This window comes from Myotis yumanensis, unplaced genomic scaffold (genome assembly GCF_028538775.1).
Source record: "Myotis yumanensis isolate MYYU_CA2020_CCGP unplaced genomic scaffold, mMyoYum1.0.hap1 SCAF_11, whole genome shotgun sequence".
Taxonomy (NCBI): Eukaryota; Metazoa; Chordata; class Mammalia; order Chiroptera; family Vespertilionidae; genus Myotis; species Myotis yumanensis.
The window spans coordinates 19,192,848-19,219,281 of record NW_027223762.1 but is presented as its reverse complement, the minus strand read 5'-3'; the positions used below and the strand labels follow the sequence as shown (position 1 = coordinate 19,219,281).

The 26,434-nt window shown below is 35.9% G+C and overlaps 1 protein-coding gene across 2 annotated transcripts in view; it reads left to right on the top strand.

Annotated features, from left to right (window-relative positions):
* The window catches only part of SOS1 (SOS Ras/Rac guanine nucleotide exchange factor 1), a 105,558-nt gene that overhangs the window by 57,306 nt on the left and 21,818 nt on the right, over positions 1-26,434 (top strand). For both annotated transcript variants that reach the window (XM_070429056.1, XM_070429055.1), the window contains exons 9-15: positions 4,702-4,829; positions 5,602-6,257; positions 17,862-17,943; positions 18,593-18,715; positions 19,241-19,344; positions 20,778-21,000; positions 22,098-22,217. In XM_070429056.1, coding sequence (XP_070285157.1) covers positions 4,702-4,829; positions 5,602-6,257; positions 17,862-17,943; positions 18,593-18,715; positions 19,241-19,344; positions 20,778-21,000; positions 22,098-22,217 — 1,436 coding nt within the window. The remainder of the gene's footprint in view (positions 1-4,701; positions 4,830-5,601; positions 6,258-17,861; positions 17,944-18,592; positions 18,716-19,240; positions 19,345-20,777; positions 21,001-22,097; positions 22,218-26,434) is intronic.

Here is a 26,434-nt window from a genome sequence, read left to right as displayed (position 1 = left end):
ATTTTGGGACCTCAGCAGATTTAGAGACTTAGATAGTATGGGGATAAGGCCAAATGGGGAAGATTTATTACCTAATTTTCGTAGCTCAAGTTTGCAACTATGTCTATAAAACTGTTTGTCTTTACTTTAGAAACAGTGAACTATGTATAACCCCAGTAAAAATTCACCATGTTATCACAGTTCAAAAATACTCAATTTCAGAAGCACTGACTAAAAGGAAAGGATTCTGCTCCCCCCTTTTTTTTCCTGTTATATACTGAAATTAACTAGGAAAAGGGGGAACCTTACTATATATAAATTATAATTCAGTAGTGTAGCTCGAAGATAATTACCTTTTAAATATTTTATGTATCTAATGATGTCGCCTTTAGATTATGGATAGCCCTGGCCGGTATTGATTAGTGGTTAGAGTGTTGGCCCACGCACCAAATGCTTAAGTATGGGAATCATGGGAAAGGATTACAGATAAAAACTGAGAACTGCGAGGTGCCATAAGTGGAAAACTTAGGATCAAGAACTGAGAAATATTAAACATAGGAGATTTTTTTCCCTCCCAAAGTAGTCTCTTTTTTTCAATGCTATGTAAAACAAATTGGTAAAGGCAAATATGAATCATACTACCTCATTTACTTTAAACACCCACTAATGGCCTTCACATGGTGTGCCAAAAACTCTCTGTGAAGAAATATGCTCTGCAGTCCCCTTTTACAAATACCTTGTGTGCATGTGTTAATGGCTTTGGTTCACTGCCTTTCCATTTTGGAAACTGGACAATATCAAACATCTTCTACTCTAGACCATTTTTCTCCTACTTTTTTATATTGTGCATGCATCTGGTTTAAGTGCTATATGCTCAAGACCATTTTTTACACTGTCTATGAGCTGATGTGTTAATACCAACAATAAGAAATTTAGAAAACATAACTTCTCTCTGAGTCTCATAAAAATAACCCCAGTAGAGGTCTGTCTTGATTTTATTCCCTTGAACTGGCTTTGTAAATTTAGAAATCATCCTGAAATGATGAGCTCAAAGCTGTGAGCTAAATGGTATTGTATCTGACCACAGATGTTGAATATCTAAAGTTAAACATAGAATAGTGTAATTTAGGAGCTATTATAAGTAAATACCTGATTATTGTCCTATTCCAATTTTAAATAAACTAAACTGCTGTGAGGGGCATTTATAGTTTTGGTAATTTTCTCTCTAATAAGAAAAAAAATTATTTTAAAAGGTATTTTATTTTCATAAGGAGAGATCCTTTCATTTTAAAGTATTAATTTCCTGCTTAAAGTTTCAAACTCCTTGCTGCACTTCAGATTTTAACTTGCTTTTACATTATTCTTGCATTTTGGCCATTTTTCTCTTATTTCCTCTCCTTTTAGAACTCCAGTTATGTATATTGGTTCTACTACTTTATGTTGTTCCACAAGTCTCTGAAACTTCATTTTTCTTAAATCCCTTTTTCTCATTTTCTTGAATTTGGTAATTTGTATTGATCTGTCAATAGAATTGTTAGTTATTATACTTACTCTAGAATTTCCATTTGGATTTCGTTTGATAGTTTCCAGATAATCCCTATCCACTTAATAAGACCATGTTTTCCTTTAATTCTTTGAACATGATCATAAAAGCCACTTTGAAGTCTTTCCTAAATCCAACCAACCTCTGGGCCCATTTGGAGTCAATTTCTATAAATTGACTTTTTCCCCCTGAATATAGGCTACTTACCCACCCCCCCCTTTTTTGTATGTGTGCTAGATAACTGGATTTTGTTGTGTTGAGGATTGTTGGTTTTTTTGGTTTTGGGTTGGGGGGTTCAGTGTGTGTGTGTGTGTGTGTGTGTGTGTGTGTGTGTGTGTTGTTGGTTTTCCTGAACTAAATTGCAAATTTGTTTCTTCTGTGTTGTGCAGCAGATAACACAACCTCTGTTTACTTTTACTTTCTCTTTTCCAATTTATATGCTTTCTATTTTTACTTCTTGTCTTATTCCTGTGGCTAAAACTTCTAGTGCTATGTTAAACAAGAGTGGTGAAAGGGGGCATACCTGACTTGTCCTAGATCTTAACGGAAACATTTTTAGTTTTTTCCCATTGAGTATGATGTTGGCTGTGGGTTTGTCATGTATGTTCCCCTCTATTCCTACTTTGCTGAGAGTTTTTATCATAAATGGGTGCTGTATTTTATCAAATGCTTTTTCTATACTGATATGATCATGTGGTTTTATCCTTCAGTTTGTTTATGTGGTATATCACGTTTATTGATTTATGGATATTGTACCAACCTTGCATCCCTGGAATAAATCCCATTTGATTATGGTATATGATCTTTTTAATGTATTGCTGAGAATTTTAGCATCTATGTTCATCGGGGATATTGGCCTATAATTTTCTTTCTTTTAGTATCTTTATCTGGTTTCGCAATTAGGGTAAAGCTGGCCTTGTAAAATGACCTTGGAAGTCTTCCCTCCTCTCTAATTTTTTGGAATAGTTTGAAAAGGATAGGTGTTCGTTCTTCTTTTAATATTTGATAAATTTCACCTGTGAAGCCATCCAGTCCAGGATTTTGTTTGTTGGAGATTTTTTAATTACTGCTTCAATCTCATTAATTGTAATCTATCCATATTCTCTGATTCTTTCTGATTTAGTTTTGGAAGATTGTATGTTTCTAGGAATTTAACCATTTCATCCAGATTGTCCAATTTGTTGGCCTATGATTGTTTGTAATATTTTCTTACAATCCTTTGTATTTCTGTGGAGTCAGTTGTTACTTATCTTTCATTTCTGATTTTATTTATTTGGGGTCCTCTCTCTTTTATTCTTGATGAGACTAGATAAAAGTTTGTCAATCCTGTTCATCTTTTCAAACAACCAACTCTTGGTTTCATTGCTCTTTTGTATTGTTTTTTAGACTATTTCATTTATTTCTGCTCTGATCTTTATTATTTCCTTTTTTCTACTCACTTTGGGCTTCATTTATTGTCCTTTTTCTAGTTCCTTTAAGTGTAAAGTTAGAACGTTTGAGATTTTTCTTGTTTCTTGAGGTACCAGTCAGGCTCATGGGTAGCAGTAAGTGGGGGGAATGGCCCCTGCTCCAAAGCTACACCACTCAGTCATTGACATCTCCTGAGCCTGTCCATACCTCTACCCTAGCCCAGGTAGCTGACTCCTCAGGAGGGCATGAGCTCTGCAGGGTGGGGCAACAGGGAATCCAAAGGGTGGGACTATTGCATTCCCTTAGGCCAGCGGTTCTCAACCTGTGGGTGGCGACCCCTTTGGGGGTCAAACGACCCTTTCACAGGGGTCGCCTAAGACCATCGGAAAACACATATATAATACGTATTGGTTTTGTGATTAATCACTATGCTTTAATTATGTTCAATTTGTAACAATGAAATTGGGGGTCACCACAACATGAGGAACTGTATTAAAGGGTCGTGGCATTAGGAAGGTTGAGAACCACTGCCCTAGGCTGATACCATATGGAGGGGAGTACCACCCAAGAATGATGGCATCTGCTAGTGTTGGAGAGGGACTAAGCACAGGGGTCCTGGCAGCTGTCTCCCCAGAGCACAAACCCCAGTCTCTCCTCATGGGACTCCAGTCTGCTCCCACTCTCTCAGCCAGAGCCTAGGGTAAGTGGCTGCAAATGAGATTTTGTGTGTTGGACCTTTACGAGGGTACCTATGTCTCTACGACTCCTGTTTCTCCCTGGCAGACAGAATTCCCTCTGATTTTCATGGCCAGGAGTTATGTGGGTGCCTCTTCCTGGCTGTGGTGCTCTGGGATGGGGAACCAAGCTTGGGGTGGAGACCCCAGCTCCTCAGGAGGAACCTCTGCAGCTGAGATATCCCTCTTCAGTCTCTGCCCTTCCTACCAATCTCAATATGGCTTTTGTAAATCCTTGGTTATGAGCCTTCTCTTCAGCTAGTCTTCAGTTGGTTGTTCAAGTTGATTGTTCTATATTTTAGTTGTAATTCCAATTTGGTCCTGGGAGTAGGTGGTTGTAACATCCATCTACACCACCACCATCTTAGATCATCTCAGAGGGCTTTGATTTTTAATAACAAACCTATAAAGTAGGCAGGGCAGGCTTTTTATTAAAATACTAAAAAACTCATCTGACAGATGAGAAATGTGAAGCTAAGAAATCAATTAATTTGCCCCAAGGTCACACAGAAGTAGAGTTAAAATTTGATCCTTAATTTTGTGTCAAGTTTCTCTCCATTATATTGCATATTTTTCTGTACATTTATCTTTTTTATCATCCCATTACCTACAACATTAATATTGGAATCAGAAACCTAAGGCTAAATTCCACACTGAAAAAAAAAAAAAAAGCTCACCTATGTGCCTACTTCTGTTCAAAGTCCTATGAAGTAAAAAAAAAAGTGTTTATCACTCATTTCTTTTCAGTAATATGCATCTGAGAAACTGCACATTACTGCCTGTCACAAGGTTGTGAATTCTTTTAACACTCCTTCTACTCTTCTTTTTTAATGTGGAAAAACTTGCATGTTGATATGGATAGTAATATATAAAGAAGAAAAAGACTTTTACTATATTTTCACAAGTTTAAAAATGTTATTGTGGTAGGAAGAATCAATGTTAGCTTTATCCTTAAATGAAATGGGCTTATTTATTTATTTATGTATTTAGTCCAAACTGTTCTACTAGCTTAGATTTGTCATTTTCACTTTACAGCAATTAGAAGAAAAGAGTGAAGATCAAGAAGACAAGGAATGTTTGAAACAAGCAATAACAGCTTTACTTAATGTTCAGAGTGGGATGGAAAAAATATGTTCTAAAAGTCTTGCAAAACGAAGACTTAGGTGAATATTTTTGCTTTTTTATAATCCTTTTTTTCACCTTGAATATTATGGTATAAATTCAGAGATCCCAGTTCCCTTCTCAAGTAAACAATGAAAAAATAGTTTTAGTGACAAGCTTGGTCTTTCAGAGGAAGTGACATCAAAGCCAAGAGAATTTGTTATTGTTTGAAAAACCTTTCATATTGTGCATTTTCCTTGCATACTCCCAGACAAGACCTCCTGAGAGTCAACTGGTAAGCTCAAGGAGAGATAGAGCAAATGTATTGGATAGATTTATATCAACATCATTGTTCTGTCAAGGTATCCCTTATTTTAGGGAGTATATAATTTGAGGCATTAATTCTGATACTATTGCTTCCAGTTTCCTAATGATAATATGTGCATGTTTTTTTAACTTTAGGTCTTCTTGAGCATTTCTAAATAATTTTTTAAACCTCTTAAGTTACTGTTTTTCACTAGATTGGGCTACTTTCTAATATTTGTTATTCTAAATATCTATAGCCAAGGTAGAAATAATTATTCTGTAGCTGAATTTATAAGGCAGAATTTTGTCAATAGTCATTTTTCTTTTTAGAGCACTAAAATAAATGTCTCTATTGTGTTGCTTCAGTTTCCAAAATTGTGCAATTTTGTAACACTAACATCTTTCTAGAATTAGTGAAAACCTTCCCAACGTAACTTTTTAAAATATACCTTTACATTGCCCTTTATTTACATGAATTTTAGGTTCTCTGTTGTCTGTGTACTAATAATGTTTTTTCCTTTATCCCAGTGAATCTGCATGTCGGTTTTATAGTCAGCAAATGAAGGGGAAACAACTAGCAATCAAGAAAATGAATGAGATTCAGAAGAATATTGATGGTTGGGAGGGAAAAGACATTGGACAGTGTTGCAATGAGTTTATAATGGAAGGAACTCTTACACGTGTAGGAGCCAAACATGAGAGACACATATTTCTCTTTGATGGCTTAATGATTTGCTGCAAATCAAATCATGGGCAGCCAAGACTTCCTGGTGCTAGCAATGCAGAATATCGTCTTAAAGAAAAGTTTTTTATGAGAAAGGTACAAATTAATGACAAAGATGACACCAATGAGTACAAGCATGCTTTTGAAATAATTTTAAAAGATGAAAATAGTGTTATATTTTCTGCCAAGTCAGCTGAAGAGAAAAACAATTGGATGGCAGCATTGATATCTTTACAATACCGGAGTACACTGGAAAGGATGCTTGATGTGACAATGCTACAGGAAGAGAAGGAGGAGCAGATGAGGCTCCCTAGTGCTGACGTTTATAGATTTGCAGAACCTGACTCTGAAGAGAATATAATATTTGAAGAAAACGTGCAGCCCAAGGCTGGAATTCCAATTATCAAAGCAGGAACTGTTATTAAACTTATAGAGAGGCTCACATACCATATGTATGCAGGTAAGAAATAAGAAGTTTGCCTGTGACTTTTATTTTCATGCTTCAGGCTGATTTTCTCTGCTGCATTGGTCATTGTGCCTAAAATAGAAAGCAAACTAACACAAGACCTCCGCATTATCAGAGTTCTTTTTTTTTTTAATTGAAAATACTGCCATTTATATTTCTTCGAAATTTTATACTTTTTCCTATCACATTTACATATATTATTTTAACTTTACAACTAGAGTTATAAATGAGAAACTAAATGTCACTTAGCTAAATTTACCCAGTTAGAAAATGGCAGCAACAAAACTAAAAGTAGTGATAAATCATCATCATTAGGGTCTTTCTTGAAACCTTTTTACATCTCTGCCTTTTTTTTCTATTACTGAGATTATAAAATCAGTTAAAATATTAATATACATCCATCACCAAAATTGTGCTAGCAGTACAAACATACACAACATTGCTTTTTCTTAATTTCCATTCCTAAAAATTAACTAAATTTGGCAATCCTGGAAATCATTTAAGTTTTCAGTTTCTTTGTTTTTTTTGCTTTTTACAACTGCTATTATTGAAGAAAACAGTTTCACCTTAGCAGGGCAATTTTTAAAGACAAACATGTCCAAAACACCTACGAAGATTGCTAGAGGCCGAATTAAATATAATGTTTAAGAGGTAAGGAATACATATAATGATTCGTTTTTAATTAATTTTATTTCTTCTAATAAAGTTAAGTAACAAATGATGATCTAATGTTCTTCAACCTTCAACTTCCCTACATACTGGGAGGTTTGATAATTGTAAAGTACTATAGAGTGTGGTATAGTAGAAAGAGCATTGAATTTGGATTTATACCTTCACTCTATATAGTTCCTTAAGGTCTCAGAACCTCAGTTTTTCATCTCAAAAATCAATGTGACAACAGCTACCTTAAAATATGTTGGAAAGAGTAAGTGAAATACTGTATGTCAAAGCTCTTGTAAATATACATGCAAACTTATTTTCAGAGAATGTTTTTATTACCAAAATATATAAAATCAAATGTAAGTATTATTATTAAATAGTTGAAAGTGGAAGTTAACCTAAATCTCCATACTTCTTGCTTAAATATATTCTTATCTCTAGAAATGTGTTTCTGGGGAAATCTTTTTTCAGTTTTAAAGTCCTATAAGTGGGTTCTCACTTCTTTCTAGAAACAGTTTTGGAACCAGTTAAATTAAGCTTTTAAATATATCCATTAATCCACTGTAATAAAGGTGAATAGTATTTGATATTGTTAATCAATTTGATGTATTAAATGTCCAGTCAGAACTATTTGTATGTCCTGGAAATTATCAGGGCCACCTTGCAAAAATGTAGAATTAGGTTAGAATATTTTTATCAGTGACATCAAAGCACTTTATAAATATAAAATTGTTTCATTATCTCCACATGTCTCTGGGTTGAGTAAGCCAGTGTTTTGTTTTTATTTTTTATTTGTCCTCTAATTGGTAGTTCTTTTGCTAGCCTTTTTCATGGCAAAATAATAGTGTTTTCCATAAGCTAATTTTAAAAGCAGCTTGGCTTTTAAACTAAGCCCATGGCTGAAATATGATGAATATAGTGAAAGAAGACTAGTCTGGGATTCCAATTTTACTATTGATTTTTCACTTAGAAACTTCTATAATTAGTGTATTAATTTTACTGACGCTGAAATAAGTAAAGGCACAGGAAATTTAAATAAGCTGCCTAGGATTTTACATATGAAACTGTTTTTGAGAGAAGGTACAATTATCAGTAATTAATATAACTTATATATTTAGTTGTTTTTCATTAACTTCTCTTTAAGATCTAGAATACAACTACAAAGATGTTTTATTAAATTACCCAAAATTTGTGGTTGCAAAATACTTATTTCTTTGCTACTTTTTTTCTTTTATTGTTTAAAGCATTACAAATAGTAGAACATATGTCTCCTTTTCCCCCTATTGACCTCCCCCCAGCCTCCCTCCCATCTCCGGCACATGCCTTCACCCTCTTAGTGTCTGTGTCCATTGGTTATGCTTATATGCATGCATACAAGTCATTTGGTTGAAATTTTTAAGGTTATAAAAGTTCAATTTGTTCTTTTTGACACATCATTCTAATTTTTAAGTGTCTTAGAAGATTCACAGAATTTTTTAGCTTAAGCTTTCTAAATTGTCCATTTTATTTTAAAAACCTTTGAGTTCTTATACTGTTTAGAGTAAAATTAATTCTCCTAATCAATAGTAAAATTCCTAAGACAGAAGTTTTACTATCTTTTCCTATAGAGAAATATAAATTGCAAATGCTGAAGACTTACAAGTGTTTATTATCATAACTCAGTGGTATTTGAACTGGAAGACATTTGATTCCAAAATTTGTAATATAATTGCTTCTATAAAACTCAATTGTTAATGATTAAAATTTTATGTATTTAAGTTGCATGCTGTATTTCACAGAACTTATAATTGTTAATGCTAAAAATTTTCTTTAAACTGCTATATTTCACAGACCTAACGTAATTATTAATAAGTAGTTGCAGAACTACAATCAAATATTTTTTTCTGGAGAACTGCCTTTATTTAATTATTTTGAAAGAGAACACTTTTTTTTCACTTTATGGACCTTTTTTATTTTTATTTTTTGAGGACACTTTAAAATAAACAAAATTTGAACAAGCATAGCTGCCAGTTTTTCTATAAAGTTGGCAGTCTTCTCTTAATGGACATGCTAGCCAAGTCTGTGGACAAAGTACTTTTGGCATGGTATTATATTAGCTACTTTTGATAGTTACTCTCATTTATATTAATTTTTAGCTTTTGAATAGAATGATATTTTAAATGGTCATCTTTTTAATTAATATAAAATACTTAACTTTCTAGATTTATAGAACTTTGCAAAGTTAAGTATATTGAAATTTAAAGTGAAAAGATTGTCTTTTTTTTAAGTTTCTTAAAAATTCCTTTCCTTAATTTCTTTTTAAAAAAATATATTTTATTGATTTTTTTTTTTTTTACAGAGAAGAAGGGAGAGGGATAGAGAGTCAGAAACCTCAATGAGAGAGAAACATCGATCAGCTGCCTCCTGCACACCCACTACTGGGGATGTGCCCGCAACCAAGGTACATGCCCTTGGCCAGAATCAAACCTGGGACCCTTGAGTCCGCAGGCCGACGCTCTATCCACTGAGCCAAACCGGTTAGGGCTCCTTAATTTCTTAAAGAATAAAATGCCAGCCAAAACCGGTTTGGCTCAGTGGATAGAGCGTCGGCCTGCGGACTGAAAGGTCCCAGGTTCGATTCCGGTCAAGGGCATGTACCTGGGTTGCAGGCACATCCCCAGTAGGAGATGTGCAGGAGGCAGCTGATTGCTGTTTCTCTCTCATTGATATTTCTAACTCTCTATCCCTCTCCCTTCCTCTCTGTAAAAAATCAATAAAATATATTAAAAAAAAAAAAAGAATAAAATGCCAATGTTGGTTTTAAAACTGTGTGGCTAAGTTTTTTAACATTTTTCTTTTCCTCTTTTGAAGCTTAATTTACGCTGTTTTATCTTACGTCCTTAATGTATTAATGGTATAACTAGAATCCACAAGCAGCTTTTGTGAGTTGTGTTTACAGCACATACAAATTAGTAGTATTCGTTTGTTTGGGCTCTCTGTAGAGTCTGTTACTGACTGTATTACTGCCAATAGAGTGTGCTTTTAATAGACCATCTATAAATTTGTAAAACATGAAAGCAATAATTTTTTAAGCAGTCGAGTTCACATGAACTCTGAGTCCTCACTGCATGAGAACAGATCAAATTACCATTTTTTTTATTGATTTAGTTATTACATATGTGTCCTTATCCCCATGTTACCCCCTATCCCCCCCACTCATGCCCTCACCCCCCTGTTGTCCGTGTCCATTGGTTAGGCCTATATGCTTGCATATAAGTCCTTTGGTTGATCTCTCCCCCTTACCCCCACCCTCCCCTACCTTCCCTCTTTAAGAACTATTGGTCTGCTCTTTTCTTTTTTTTTGAGGGGGTGGGGGTTGGTTAGTTGGTTGGTAGGTATTTATTGGAGAATATACAGTGCAAGTTGTGGCTTACATGGAAACAAAAGCTAAAATTTACCTTGCACATTAAATTATATTGTATAGAATTATAATAAGACATTGATTACAATACAATGAGAAACTAATAACTATCAAGAACTACTTACAGGTAATTTTTTAGATTATAGGTTGGTCACACATTGTCATAAAAAGCAAAAGGGAAACTAGTTTAATATTACTTAATTCAGACTTGACTTTGTTTCCAGTTTACTTGATCCCTCAAGTATTTTAGCAATAATTTATGAAATAAAGCTATAGATTACTAGTGTTAGATGAGGTGACCAATTCCTCACTTTATAGACAAAAACCCAAGGCCCCTGAAGCTAATGTGATTTGCCAGAAGTCATATCAGCAGGTAATTACAGAATGAAGACTAGACATTAGGTTTCTTGACCCTTAATAGAATATACTTTCTACCTTATTACACTGACTCATACAAGGTGAATTCTTTTAATTATAATATTTTTATTATGTGTATTGAATAATAAAAATAAAGAAACGTACTTGTTTGCCCGGACAGCCGGCATTGCTCAGTGGTTGAGCGTTGACCTAAGAACCAGGAGGTCGTGGTTCGATTCCCGGTCAGGGCACATGCCCAGGTTGCGGGCTCAATCCCCAGTGTGGGGCATGCAGGAGGCAGCCAATGATGATTCTCTCTCATCATTGATGTTTCTGTCTCTCCCTCTCCCTTCCTCTCTGAAATCAATAAGAAAAAATATATATATATATATTTTTTTTAACTTTTAAAATATTTTTTTAAATTTTTTTTTCTTTATTGCTTAAAGTATTACAAAGGGTATTACATATGTGTCCTTTTTTTTTCCCCGCCCTTGACAATCCCCTGGCCTCCCCTACCCCAGAAAAAATATATTTTTTTAAAATAAACTTACTTGCTTGGTTTGAATTGCCAGTATACAAATGGTTTATTAATTTATGGAAAACAGGTCTATGAAGGTATAGTCAGAGCAATTTTTTTTCTTATTGAAATAGGCAATAAGTTCTAACTATAAACTTTGATTTTAAATTAAGTATTTTATTATTTAGTTACATACTGGTCATCATAATTTTATTTTTTAACAAAACCCAGTCATTAGTCTATCTGTAAAGGAAAGCTTTCTGGGAGAAAAAATTAAATGTAGGTGAGTTAGAAAGTGCTTACTTGCTTAAAAGATTGCAACAGGGTCTTATATGGAATCTAAGATCCAGTGTTTCTGGACATATAATAATTCACTAACTATATCAGAACTTTGGAATTCACCCAAAGAGCTAAGGGGAAATTATCTAGTTAGACGGAACATTCTGAATCCAGCATGGATATGAAGAGATGTTTCCTTCCTTGTCTATACAGTAAGAAGGCACAAAGCAACATGCATAAAGAAGAGGAGAGTAGGAATTTCACTTTGGTTATAGTTACAGGAAATAAAGTACAAATTAATATTGAGACTTAACATGGGTAAAGAAATGTTTGGTGATGCTATGTCTGGTTTGTTATTCTATTTTAGAGAAATGAGGTGAGTTTGAGGTAGAGGTAATAATTCAGAACTGACATTATATAAAAATAAAAGCTTTTCACATTGAAGTGTGGGGAAAAGGTGTTTCCCATGCATGGTGAACTTCCCTTTCATGGAAAACGTACTGGAAAAGAAAAAAAAGGCCAGTTGATACTTTTCTTTAAAGTATTTACCGATATTTTATGCCTTCATATAGAAAATCCTCAAAAATATGTATCAGATTTCTTTTGAGTTTGTGTACTGTATAAGCTCAGTTTGTGTGTTTTAATTTAGGGGAAAAAAACCTTTTCAATCGTTTTTGATCTATAGGGCAGTGCTGTTCTATTTTTAAATTCTCTTTTTTTAAGTGTTTGTGCGTCAGCGTAGCGGTCTGTTTCCTTTTGTAAGGAATTCAAGAGTGATTGTTTATAAATCCTTGTTGAGGAGCTTATTGTTTCTTGTAGCTTTTTAAATGGCTGTATTAAAGGGAGAATGATCACGTGAACACACATCCTGATGAACTGGTTCACTGTGGTGACTGGGGGAGGGGTATTCTTTACATAAATAACTCTAGTTAATAAATATTTCATACATTTCATTGACCTTGCCAAATAAAATGTCATGTAGGGATCAAAATAAGTATATAAGATAAAAAGGATTGAATTTATCACCTAAAATCTAGTATGCTATATTCTGAACATTAATGTAAGTATATTCTGAGTTCCTCAGATTTTGAAGAACTGTGCAATAAAATACTGTATAAGAACAGTTTTAGAGTGAGGGAAATGGGCAGCTAGAAAACCAGCAGAAAATAGTAACTATAACTCATAACCTGGGCCTAGACCAGGAACTTGATGGGGGTTGGCAGGTATTTGATTAGAGAGAGGGATGCTGAGCAGCTAGTGAGTATGGTAGAAATCTCAGTACAAGAGTTTGAGTCAGAAGAGAAAAACCACAGAGGAAGTTTTTGCCATTGCTTATATTGAAATCTATTAGGGTTTAGTTTGAGAAAGAGGTTTGTGGAATTATATCCATAAGCAAGTGATAAACAGAAAAAAGGAGAATATCAAAATAGTTTATTTTAATTTTCTCCACAAATATTTGTTTATGCTTATATTTTAAAATCAAACCAGCCTGGCTTTTGTATTGTTATGCATTTGCCTTCCACTGTCCCTGAAATAATCATTTTATAATATAGGTAGATAACTGGTACTCACAACTAATAGAGGCAATATGAAACCTAGCTTTTATGATTACCTGATAAATGTAAATATGTTCTTTGTTTTCTTTTTAAGAAAACTTATTTATTGATTTGAGAGAGAGAGAGAGAGAGAAACATCAATTTGTTGTTGCACTTACGTATGCATTCATTGGTTGTTTCTTGTATGTGCCCTGACCTGAGATAGAACCCGCATCTTTGGCATATGGGAATGATGCTCTAATCAACTAGGCTACCCAGACAGGGCCAGTTCTTCGTTTTCTTACAAAATTATATAACCTGTCTTTATTAGTGGGTATTTTAAAAATATCAATTATCTTAGTCCTTTACATCACCAATAAGCTAAAGGTCTTCAGAGTAGTGTGACGTGGTTACAATCACTGAAATGGGGAAATCAATAGAAATAAAATTAGCTTCTGGTGCCGAAACCGGTTTGGCTCAGTGGATAGAGCGTCGGCCTGCAGACTGAAGGGTCCCAGGTTCGATTCCGGTCAAGGGCATGTACCTGGGTTGCGGGCACATCCCCAGTGGGAGATGAGCAGGAGGCAGCTGATCGATGTTTCTCTCTCATCGATGTTTCTAACTATCTATCTCTCTCCCTTTCTCTCTGTAAAAAAAAAAAAAAATCAATAAAATATATTTTTTTAAAAAATTAGCTTCTGGAATATGTACCCTTTTTGTATAAAATTTAAAATGCAGATGTTATGTCCTCTATTAATATTAAAGTTATTCATTCATTAGTAAATTTCCACTGTGTTAGACTAAAAATAGAGTCTAAATTAATAAGTCCTAGTAATATATGCAGCCTTTAAGAGAATTTTTTGAAAGTACTTAAACTTTTGCCAAATTTTCTTGGTTTATTTTTAGCCTCTGCTGGTTTTTTTCTTTTGGCAAGACTACTCATTTCTAATCAAGCTAAAAACAACTTAAACTTGAGTCACTTTAGAACTTAGTACAACTGATGATTGTGGGAGTGTTTATTTCACTGCCAGCTTCAGAAACTTCTGAATGCAGTGTACAGGAAGGCACAGTTTCTATTTCCTAAAATCTGGAAGAAGGCTTAACAAGAAATACAGAATCACAATTAGACTGCCAATTTTTCGACGACTTGCTAGTGCCTTTGCCCAAGATTCTGAATTAATATTTTATGTAAATTTCTATAGTGGTTATATAATTTATGGATTCTTTCTTTCCAGTTAGATCTCATAGCAGCATAAACCTTAAGGGATCCTTTAACTCAGGGAGATTATGTGATGCAGTAGGAAAAAAAAATCAGGAATTACACAATCTAGGTCATGGTACCATCTCTGTCACTCTATTATGTGACCCTTGATAAGTCTTAGTTACTTCTCTCATATGTAAGAAAGAAAAAATATCCCAGGCCCTATCAGTTCAGGGAAATCGTATAAATTTTGAGAATGCTGCTTGAGAACTTTGCAGAACAGACATCAGGAATTGATGGGATCCCCTGGACCGGTGTGGCACTGATGCACAAACATGACTTCTCAGCATTGTCATCAGCTACTAATGGACTGAATTGGCCAGAGGTTTTGGTTTAAGATGAAAAGACCACTTTATTTTATTTTTTCTTACTTCTCAATTTATTAGACATTATTTATAGTTTACAAAAGGGTGAGCTTTCACTAGGTTGTAATTTTTACATCCAATATTAATATCATTATAGATTTAAAACTACATTTTTATTATTTACTATAATAAATATTTTTTATTTTTTAAATTTATCTTTATTGTTGAAAGTATTACAGACGTTCCCTTTTTTTCCCCAGTGACCCCCCCTCCAGCTCTCACCTGCCCCCCAAGGCCTTCACCACACTATTACCATTTTAAAAATCAGATGCCTTTAAAATAGCCAGTTTTTTAAAATAATTTTTTTAATTCACTAAGAACTTTAATTCTCTTTTTCAACTTAAAAGTACCTTGAATACCCCACAACTTATCAGCCTGACAGGTGTCATTTGAGAAGAAATGGATCTGGATATCGATTTTAGACTTTTAGACTGAAACAAACTTTTCTTTTAAAAAAAGGATGGGTCATCCTAAATTTGAAACAGAAATCAGGGATTCTTGAAGTACTTTGTACTAAAGATCTGGGCTCTCTCTCCAACAGTGACACCTCAGCATCTCTATGTAGCCACTGCTTTTGTTTCCTAAACATGTGATGTTTTGAGTAGCCTCACCTTACAAATAGATTTGCAGAACAGGAAGAAGATTCTTGAAAGGGAGGACTGTGATGAAACCGATATAAATCTCTGTTTTAAAATCTTGTACAGCCTTCTGTTTTAAAATCTTTTCTTCTGGATGAGACATTAGTCTTTAACGTTTGAGGAGCTCTGTAACTGAAGACAATAAAATACCAACAAAGGAAATTACTAAAGGGTTGTATGTGTTTAAATTACTTTTATCAGTAACCCACTCTAGCCTCAGAAGGTATAAAGCAAAAGGAGAAGAGGGACATTTAAAACCAGTGTATTTTTTTAAAATATATTTTTATTGATTTCAGAGAGGAAGGGAGAGGGAAAGATAGAAACATTAATGATGAAAATCATTGATTGTCTGCCTCCTGCACAACCCCTACTGGGGATTGAGCCTGTGACCCAGGCATGTGCCCTTGACCAGAATCGAACCTGGGACCCTTCAGTCCGCAGGCCGACACTCTGTCCACTGAGCAAAACCAGCTAGGGCAAAACCAATGTATTTTTGTCATTAAATTTTTCTTTAACTTAAAAAGGCATTATAATCTTAAATTCAAGATTGTTTGATATTTAAATCAATTTATTATCTTGATGACCACATATACTAATCAGTTGGGAAATAGATTTCAGTTTTGTGGTAAGTCCATGAATTAGCTTATTGGGGGGGGGGGGAGTTAATGTATTATTTTATTGTAAGGTTAAATTTAGGGTGGTTCTTAATCAGACAGAATCAGCCTAAATAGAAATTTTCCAAAAAAATTCTGATTCTTGCTAAATCCTATGCTAATAAAAGGCACTATACTTCTTGAAAATGGTCCACAGTGTCTATACTAGTATAGCCTAACAAAAATAAAGGTTGGTACTTGCTACTCTCAATGAGTTTATCATTAAACTAGAGGCCTGATGCATGAAATTCATGCATGGATAGGGTCCGTAGGCCTGGCAGGGCTGATCTGTGGGGCGATTGGGGGGCCCACGCTGGCACCTGCCTTGGCTGACCTGGCACCTCCCACTCGCTGGCTGGCCCCGCCGCCCCCCACTGCTGCCACCGGTCACCTCCCTCTGTAGGGCGACCAGCGGTGTGATTGGGGGGCTCCCGCTGGCACCCGCCTGGTGCCTGCAGGCTGGATATAGCTCCTGCATTGAGCATCTGCCTCCTGGTGGTCAGTGCGCATCATAGTGACTGGTCATTCCACCATTCGGTCGATTTGCATATTAGGCTCTTATTATATAGGACTAGAGGCCTGGTGCATGAAATCAGTGCACTTGGTGGGGGGTCCCTCAGCCCAGTCTGCGCCCTCTCACAGTCCGGGAGCCCTCGGGGGATGTCCAGCTGCTGCAGAGGTGGGAGAGGCTCCTGCCACCACTGCTGCACTTGCCAGCCGTGAGCCTGGCTTCTGGCTGAGCGGTGCTCCCCCTGAGGGAGCACACTGACCACCAGGGGGAAGCTCCTGCGTTGAACATCTGCCCCCTGGTAGTCAGTGTGCATCATTTCGACTGGTTGTTCCGCCGTTCGGTCGATTTGCATATTAGCCTTTTATTACGTAGGATAGGATTAGAGCTTACCAGGCCATAATGTAAAATAGGGAAAGGATTCTCCCAGTAAAAATTCAAGTTAATGAACTCTTTCCTCTTCCTTTTAAACGACTCTTGCAACTAAATGTGGACCTTGATAAAATTTGAGTTATAGAAGTGATTTTTTTCCCCCACTGTGGAAAAATGTTTCTCCCCCTCTTTATATAGAAGATGACAGCCCAGGTCTCTTTTGCTGATGACACAACTTGAGAGAATACTATCAGGCAAAGACTGCAATAGGCCAGGCCTGGGGAAGTGGTCATACTCAGCCAACGACCTGTCTTACTTCATGGAGATGTGAATGAAAAGTAGGTCCTCTGCTGGCAGGGGTCAGAGACTCCTGCTTTTATGACTGAACCCTCATTGTGATTATTTGAAATAAAAGGAATTAAAAATTGTGAATATAACTAAATCAGCATACTCTGCACATTTAATAGTTTTAATAACTTTTAGGTATTTGTAGCATCTTTTAGCAGTTGTAATTAAGGAAAACCTTTAGCAAATAAAATAATTTAGAAACTGTATTTACCGTTATAAGATACACTTTCTAGCTGTGTGCTCTGTTAACATGATTGAAAGACACCTAGATAACTGATCTTAGATAAGTCAGTCTGGATGTCAGGAAAAGTAATAGATAACTGCTGTGGCCTTTCTCTTTATGAGGGAGATAAACCAACTGGTGATGTTCTGAGATCCAGGCAGCAGGTAGGAGCTTCTTTCCATGCATGGCCTTTGCCTTTCCACGCTTCCCTTCACATTCTTGTGGCCAATAATGAGTTTAACACCAGCCAGTCAGAGTTGTGCAGAGGTCAAGAAAATAGGCTGATGTAAAATTTTAGTATCCATAGTTTAGCCACTAATTTAAGAAGCACTAAGTCTAGCAGTTCATTATAAAGTCCAAAGCATTCTATGTGGTCAAAACATTTTAAAATTGACTATTTGATCTCTTTTGAAAATGTAAACAATAGTTTTAATCATTCTGAATCAAAGATTTTAATAAGATTTTTTTCTTTTTCTTCTTAGATCCCAATTTTGTTCGGACATTTCTTACAACATACAGATCCTTTTGTAAACCTCAAGAACTACTGAGTCTTATAATAGAAAGGTCTGTCAATTTTAAATGTTTAAATTATTTTTTTTTAAGATTGAACTAAGATCTTATATGTTCTTTGGAAATATATTGGATGAGTTTAAATTGTAGTTCATGAGCACTTTTTAAAGAAACAAAATCTCTTAGAAGACCATTATTTTATAATAATATGTTAACTTTGATTATTTAAATATATGTAAAATACATAATTTAGACTCAGGAAATTCAAGTTTTGATGATTTAGATGTTCTAAACAGAATGTTTCAGAAGTTAAAGAAAATGGAGGTTGTCAGTGAACAAATACTATAATCAAGAAAAGTGTTTCATCCAGCCAAAGATCAGTCAACTTTTCAAGCATTACCCTTAAAAAGTATTATGTTAATTGACTTAGCATAATTACACGAGCCAGAAATGAACATCCGTCCCATAACTTTGTAATCATATTTATTTTTATATTTGAATGTATCCTTTATTGTGTTTCTAGTTAGTTTTATCTATAAGATCATTAACCGTTACGTTATAGAAACCTTGTTTTCACATTATCCTTAGTAATTTTTAACAGTGCTCTCTTGATTGTGGGGACTAGTAAAAAGATTTGTAGTTTTCTATTTGTATAATTTTATTATAGTTAATATTTTCATTAGTTTATTCTGCTTTATGTTAGGTTTGAAATTCCAGAGCCTGAGCCAACAGAAGCTGATCGCATAGCTATAGAGAATGGAGATCAACCCCTGAGTGCAGAACTAAAAAGGTTTAGAAAAGAATATATACAGCCTGTACAACTGCGGTAAGATTAGATAAGTAACTGAAGTAAATAAGTCTTTATTGAACTTTTGTTTCAGAGTTTAAGTAAATAAGGATCTTTTCCAAGTAAGGAGGAGGTAAGAAGTAAAATGAGTGAAAAGCAATTTCAGAAATTATGGTGTAAGTCTTAATTAACAGGATTTTAAAAGTGGTAGGCCACTTATAAGATTATTTAATTTGCCCAGCCAGTATGGCTCAATGGTTGAGCATCGACCCATGAACCAGGAGGTCAGGGTTTGATTCCCAGTCAGGGCACATGCCTGGGTTGCAGGCTCCATCCCAGTAGGGGGCGTGCAGGAGGCAGCCGATCAATGATTCTCATCATTGATGTTTCTATCTCTCTCCCTCTCCCTCTCCCTCTCTCTGAAATCAATAAAAACATACTTTTAAAAAAAGATTATTTAATTTGGTGAAAGTTACTCTGTTTTCATTTATACCATTCATTGTAATAAACATTTATATCGGAGTTCCCATGTAATTCAGTTATTCTTCTTTGTTAATGCCATAGAGTATTAAATGTATGTCGGCACTGGGTAGAGCACCACTTCTATGACTTTGAAAGAGATGCACATCTTTTGCAGCGAATGGAGGAATTTATTGGAACAGTAAGAGGTATGGTATTTTTTAAATTGAATTTATTAGGTTGATATTGGTTAATAAGATTATATAGGTTTCAGGTGTACAATTCTGTAATACATCATCTGTACATTGTATTGTTTACTACCCTGAAGTATGATTTTTTGTGTGCCTAGTTTTATGTGAATAAAAGTACCTATATAGTGACTATCAATTGATATCATTACTGGTTATTGTTGTTAAGAGGTGTTTGTAGTAGTGCCAGCATAATAGGAAAATTTCAAAATTTTCATCAAACCATATTTTTGGCCTACAAATTGCTCAATAATCACCCTGTTAACCAATGTATTTTCATTTAGTAAATCAACTTATTGGTTATTTTGGAATTGGAATAAAAAAGTCTCAATTTATGCTGTCTTTACACTTATCTGAAAGTACGTGTACCAAAGGACAATCAGGAACTATTGTGCCATTATGACACCACCCATGGAGGTTACTGAGCCACCATTAGGTGAAGAGTGCATACATCAGCGAAGCAGCAGAGCATAGTGTACTGAGAGCCGAGAAGCAAGAGTTCTGTTCCTAACACTGCCGATCATCAGATACATGACTGGAAAAAAATTACTTTGATTCTTTTCAGACAGCTGAGAAAAGCACACATTTAGAAAGGGAGACAAGAAACAGAGGCCACCAAAGAATCTTTTGAATATCTGCTTGCCACATTTCAGAAAATGTAACAATGGTATTACATAATAGTCATTATCATATAAAAGATGGTTCTTGCAGCATCATCCACGCCTCCAGGAATCATTTTCAGGGGCCACTTTGACTCTTTGTACTTAAGTTTCCTCATCAGTAACATGAGGAGCTAGGCTTTATGATCTCCAGAGCTTCTCTTCTAGTTTTAAAGATTATATGAGTGTATAAGTATGTCCTGGATAACTTAATTTTCATTTCCATTGTACATGCTAAATGAGAATCAGAAAATAAAGGGTTCAATAGTAGTACTTTCATGCATAATACAAAACAAAGCCACATTTAAAAAAAAAAACTCAGGCAAAAATGAAGGACTTAGTCCTCTGGCCCTGTTTGGTTTATGAAATGCAATATTGATTAGATTAATGGTGACTATATAATCTATCCTTATAAGTCTCTTCTGTAAAAAAATCTTTGTTTGGAGGATTATAAAATATTTAGAACTGAAGCTCAGAACAACAAAGGTGAAAAATCTCTACAAATAAATTACTTTCTAATATTTAAGAAGGATATGGAAGAATATAAGCCATGTGAAGAAAAATGAGATTAGGATAGGGAACAGGGAAATGATAAAGGGGAACTTCCATTTTTAAAATTTTGATCATTTAAACTTTTTTATAGCAAAGATATATTCAGGTATCAGTTGTATGATTTTAAACTTTTTTAAAATATTAAGTAAAATATATTTAAATGTTATTTTAAATGTATTTCAGGTAAAGCAATGAAAAAATGGGTTGAATCCATCACTAAAATAATCCAAAGGAAAAAAATTGCAAGAGACAATGGACCAGGTCATAATATTACATTTCAGAGTTCACCTCCCACAGTCGAGTGGCATATAAGCCGACCTGGGCACATAGAGACTTTTGACCTGCTCACCTTACACCCAATAGAAATTGCTCGGCAACTCACTTTACTTGAATCAGATCTCTATCGGTATGTAATTTGACACTTAAGCTGAAAAGTCACTTTAAAGAAGTTAATTTTTTAAATGAAATACTGGTTTCTGCTTTATAGGTTTGGAATATGACATAAATGAGATAGTATATGAAGTGTCTGGTAATAAGGCTCCTCTCTTTCACTGCCCGATCCCCCTTGCTTTGTCTGGATTTACAGCTTCTTTCTGTTTGCAGTCACCTCCCGTTGGTAAAGCAAAGTTCAAATCCTAGCTTTACTATTTGCTGGCTTGGTATTCTTGGGCAACTTTAACTTTATTTTGTAACTTTCATCCCTCTGCCTATTAGTTCCTTCGAGTAAAATGGAGCTAATAATATTACTTACTCCTGGGGCTGTTGTGAGGTTTAAAATACTCATTATATGTACAGTGCTTAGTACAAAGTAAGGGCTCAATAGGTTAGCTACTGCCGTTATAATTATGAATTTAAATCATGGCCAGTTATAGCCTTTTCAGTTTTTCTACATGTTCATAACTACTATCTAAAAAATGTCTGTTTACAGTTTTAAATGAGGACTATTTAGAATTTCGAGCTATTTTTAATTACTAAATGAAGAAAGGGACTAAATTTACATATCTCCTTCCACCAAAGATCATTACTAAGTCTCAAAAAATCAGTGTTACAATCTATTTTATTTATTTCCCAGGACTGTTTTGTGGTTGAGTTTCCCTCTTCCTTTAGAGGGGAGAAAAAAATTTTTTTGAATTGTAGTGATCACTATGCCTTCAGTGAGCTGATTATTTTAACAGATATATCATTATTTAAAAGAACTACCCCAAACTTGTTAGATAATATTTGTAAGTGCTGGGAAAGATATTATGAAGAAATCCCAACCTTGCCCAAAGCAAAAAGCTATTATAAAGCAATAATAAAAGTACATTGGTACGTGCATAAAAATATGTTTAATATATATAAAAAGATGCATAATTAAAATTTTTGTTATATCCTGTCATAAACATTTCTGTTGATATAAGTGGAAAGTTTATATGGGAATTTAGTTTTGTTTAGCTCATTTACTTAACAAAACAATATACTGAGGGAACAGTATCATATAGAATTATGTATTGATGATTTTAGAGCTGTACAGCCATCAGAATTAGTTGGAAGTGTGTGGACAAAAGAAGACAAAGAAATTAATTCTCCTAATCTTCTGAAAATGATCCGGCACACCACTAATCTCACTCTGTGGTTTGAGAAGTAAGTATTACTGACATTCTTCACATTTCATTGCAATCAGATATGTTATAAATTTCATTGCAATTCTATTTCTATATGTCTCACTTCTTGTTTTGTTCCTCTTCTTTATTTTTGCACTGAGTGAAGTTTTCTAATGTAGCATTTTAATTTCATTAAAATTTTTTCATTAAAAAATTTTGATGGGTTTTTTAGTGGTTGCTTTATAGTTTACCATATACATCTTATCAGGATCAGCTTCAGATTTATATTAGCTTAATTTCAGTGATGTATAGAAATGTTACTCCTATATAGCTCTATTTCCTTTATCCCCCTTTTTTGTGGTATTATTGTAATACACATTACATATAATTAATGATGCAAATCTAACAATACATTGTTTTAATTATTGCTTTAAACCATTTGCTGTCATTTTCTTAGCCCATTACAGCTTTATTCTTACCCATCTCCTTTGTGCAGTTATGGCAATACTAGGGGCCCAGTGCACGAATTCATGCACCTTGAAAGGAACTGTGGGCTGTGAGGCTATGGTGGGCCCATGGGCAGGTCTCGGCCCATCCTCCACACCCCTGCCCATCCACTCCTGTTGTGGCCCCCAGCCCCTTGTCTGCCAGCAGCCCCCCTCCCGCTGCTGCCATTCCCATGCTCTGACAGCGCTGGCCTCACTCACACCCGCTGACAGCATGGAGCAATTGGGGCCGTCGCCAGCAGCAGGTGCGAGCAGGGCCAGTGCCATCAGCGGGTGCGAGTGGTGGCTGATGCCCCGATCGCCCCTCAGGAGCAGGGGGAGGTGGAGAAGCCCTCAGGGGTGATTGGGGCCCGCGCTAGGCGCTGGCAGCAGGTGGGAGTGAGGCCGTCGCTGGCAGCGGGTGCAAGTGGTGGCTGCTGGCCCTGATCGCCCCTCAGGAGCAGGGGGAGGTGGAAAAGCCCTGAGGGGTGATCAGGGCTGGCAGCTGCCGCTTGCACCCGCTGACTGTGCCGAGCGATCAGGGCTGGCGCCAGGCGCCGGCAGCAGGTGTGAGCACCGGGTGGGACTGCAGTGCGCAGGAGCAAAGAATTTTCAGTAACCACCAGAGGTTCAGCGACCGGTGCCTGTCTTGGTCTGGCGCCCCCGCTCACCTGCTCCATCATCCCACCACGGCTGATGCCCGCCACGTTCCACGCGCCCCTTGTGATCAGCGCACATCATAGCGACCCGTTGTTCTGCTGTTTGGTCTATCTGCATATTAGCCTTTTATTATATAGGATATTACACTTCCCTTTGTTATAGGCCCAACAGTTGCTTTTTAAGTCACGTAAGAGAAACAGTAAGAAAAAATAGCATTTATAGTGTCTTATATAATCACATGATTACCTTTACTGGTGCTCTTTCTTTGTGTGGATTCATATTACCATCTGGGGTCACTTGTTTTCAGCCTGAAGAACTTCCTTTAGTATTTCTTGTACTGGTTCAGTGGGTCTGTTAGCAACAAATTCTCTCCCTTTTTTTAAATCTGGGAAATATTTTGCCTTCACTTTTGAACAATAGCTCTATCTTCAAGTTAACTAATTATTTTTCTGCCAGTTCAAATCTACTATTGAGCCCCTGTAGTAAATTTTTTATTTTGATTATTGTACTTTTCAGTTCCAGTGTTTCCATTTGGTTCCTTTTATAATTCTGTGTCTTCAGTGATATTCTCTATTTCATGCACGTTGTCATCATGTCTTCTTTTTTAAATCATGCTTTCCTTTAGTTCTGTAGACATAGTCATAATGCCTACTTTGAAATATTTTTCTGTTAAACCTAACATCTGGTCTCCCTCCAGACAGTTTCTGTTCCCTGCTTTTTTTCCCCCCAGTGAAAAGGTAGTACTTTCCTGTTACCTTGCATGTCTCTTAATTTTTGTTGGAACTTGATATTTTAGCTATTCCTATCCCTCAGGGCTTATTATTATTACTGTTTGTTTGTTTAGTTACTAGCTGGGTTATTTTAGTGAAGTCTATTCTCCTCAGACCTTCCCCCATGCTGAGATATTAAACTGAGATGTTCCTCTTCTGGGCGGTACAGATTAGGGTATGCCCACAGTCACCCTAAGAAGGCAGTGGCAAAGGTAGGGCTTTCTTTCACTCCTTCTTTGACCACACCCAGCTGTTAAACTCCAAAAATTCCCTGATGGCATAAATTTTCTACAAACTAATCCAATCATATTGTAATTCCCTTGAAGGAATGGTTTCTGAAGTCTCTGTTTTGATATTTGTTCTGACCCCAGGGGGGCTCCTCCCAGCTGCCTTATTCTCTAGTTTTCTCCTGCAAACTAGTTTGGCCAAAAGTCAAGACTGTATCTTGATTAGATCTACAAATCTCCCAATTGCTCTTCATCACAACATTCACTGTTCTTGAGAGCACTAGGTTTAAACTTCTCCACACTATTTTAAATGATAAGAGATTAGAGCTATCTATTTGAGCCTAGACTCGAACTGGGGACAATGGCAAATTTTTTTGACATTCTTGCTCTAGGAGCTGAGTGCTTAGTGGTGGTGGTGGGGTGTGTGCGCCTTCTCATGCATGCACATGAACAGTAGCCTGAGGTCCTCTTGGCTTTCTTCTCTTGGCATGGAACCACTGCCTCAGGAAATGGAATGGCTATCTTCCCAGTACTTTCAGTACGCCACATTCAAGGTAGAGCCTCTCCACAGAAGTTATGCAGGAGAAAGGAGTCCCACTTCTCAGCTGCACTCACCTGGGACTTAGCCTTAGCAGCAGCAGCTCAGAGCAGGATGAGTGAAATGCTGAAGTCCTGCTACTCCAGGAAAGAAAGCCCTCTAGCTGGGAGCTGGGTGGACAGGCAGCTGTGTTCTTGGCTGCAGCAGTCTGCAGTAGACCACTCCGCCCCACAACCCCCAGAGGTTCTCTGGCAGGAAGAGGGGAGGGAGCAGTCTTTGTTCAAATACCACAAACTCTTGCCTCTCTCTTTCTGAATTTTTGTAGATTTTCCTGAATAGATATTTCTTCATTTACTATTTGCTCAGAGGGCCATTTCCAGAGACTTTGAATATTTATGGATATGTATGTTTATGTACATAAGTGTGTATCTGTATATTTATATATCTACAAATATATATATGCACACATAATTTTTCACCAGTTTCACTGAGAAGTGAATAAGCAGAGCTCCTTACACTGTTATGTCAGAAGTCCAGAATCTCAGTGCAATTTTTGTTGTTAATCTTCATCTGAGGATATTTTCTTCATTGATATTTAGAGAGAGTAGAAGGGAGGGAGGCAAGAGGAGAGACACATCAATTGGTTGCCTCCCGCATGCGCCCCGACCAGGGCTAGGGATTGAAGCTGTAATCCAGGTACATGCCCTTGACTGAGAATCAAACCTAAGACCCTTTGGTGCATGGGCCAATGCTGTAACCAATGAGCAACACTGGCCAAGGCACCTCAGAGCAATTTTATAGTTGGGGTCAGAGATTGGAGTTTTATGTATTGGCCATATTTTTTTCTAAATAAAAATAATATGACTATTTGACTAATATTTTATAAGGATTATATGAGGTTTCCATAGATCATATTGGAATTACAAGAACAAGAGACCAATGACATAAGGGAATGACTGGAACATGAGGGAGAATGTGGTTAAAGATCTGAAAGAGATTCCTAAATATAAAAAAGCATCCCAAGTAATCTGAAAGATAGGACTTCCTTATATTTATGCTATTTCTTCTCAGTCTCTAAAATGTAAGACGTTAGAATTTGCTCTCTATGTGTAGTTTCCTTATTTCTTCATTATTAAGTTAAATAACTACATTTCAGTATGCAGAAGACTTTTTCCATCATAAGTAAAACTTATGTCTGTAAAGAGGAAACATAACTGATCAAACATAGGGACCATTTCATTTCTGTTTTATTGTTTTTAAAGATTCCTGAGAATGCATTTCCTGCTCTTTTTCCTTTTTCTTTTTTTTTTTTAAATTGTGTTAAGAATACTTAGCATGAGATTTACCCTATTAACAGATTTTGTTCATGTACAACACAGCATTGTTATCTATAGGCATAATGTTGTACAGCAGATCTCTAGAATTTATTCATCTTGTATAACTGAAATTTTATACATATTGGTTAGCACACCCTGTATTTCACTCCCCATTGCCCTGGGCAACCACAGAAGCCATTCTGTTCTTGGCTTCTATGAATTTGATTATTTTAGATAAAACATGCAGTATTTGTCCTTCTG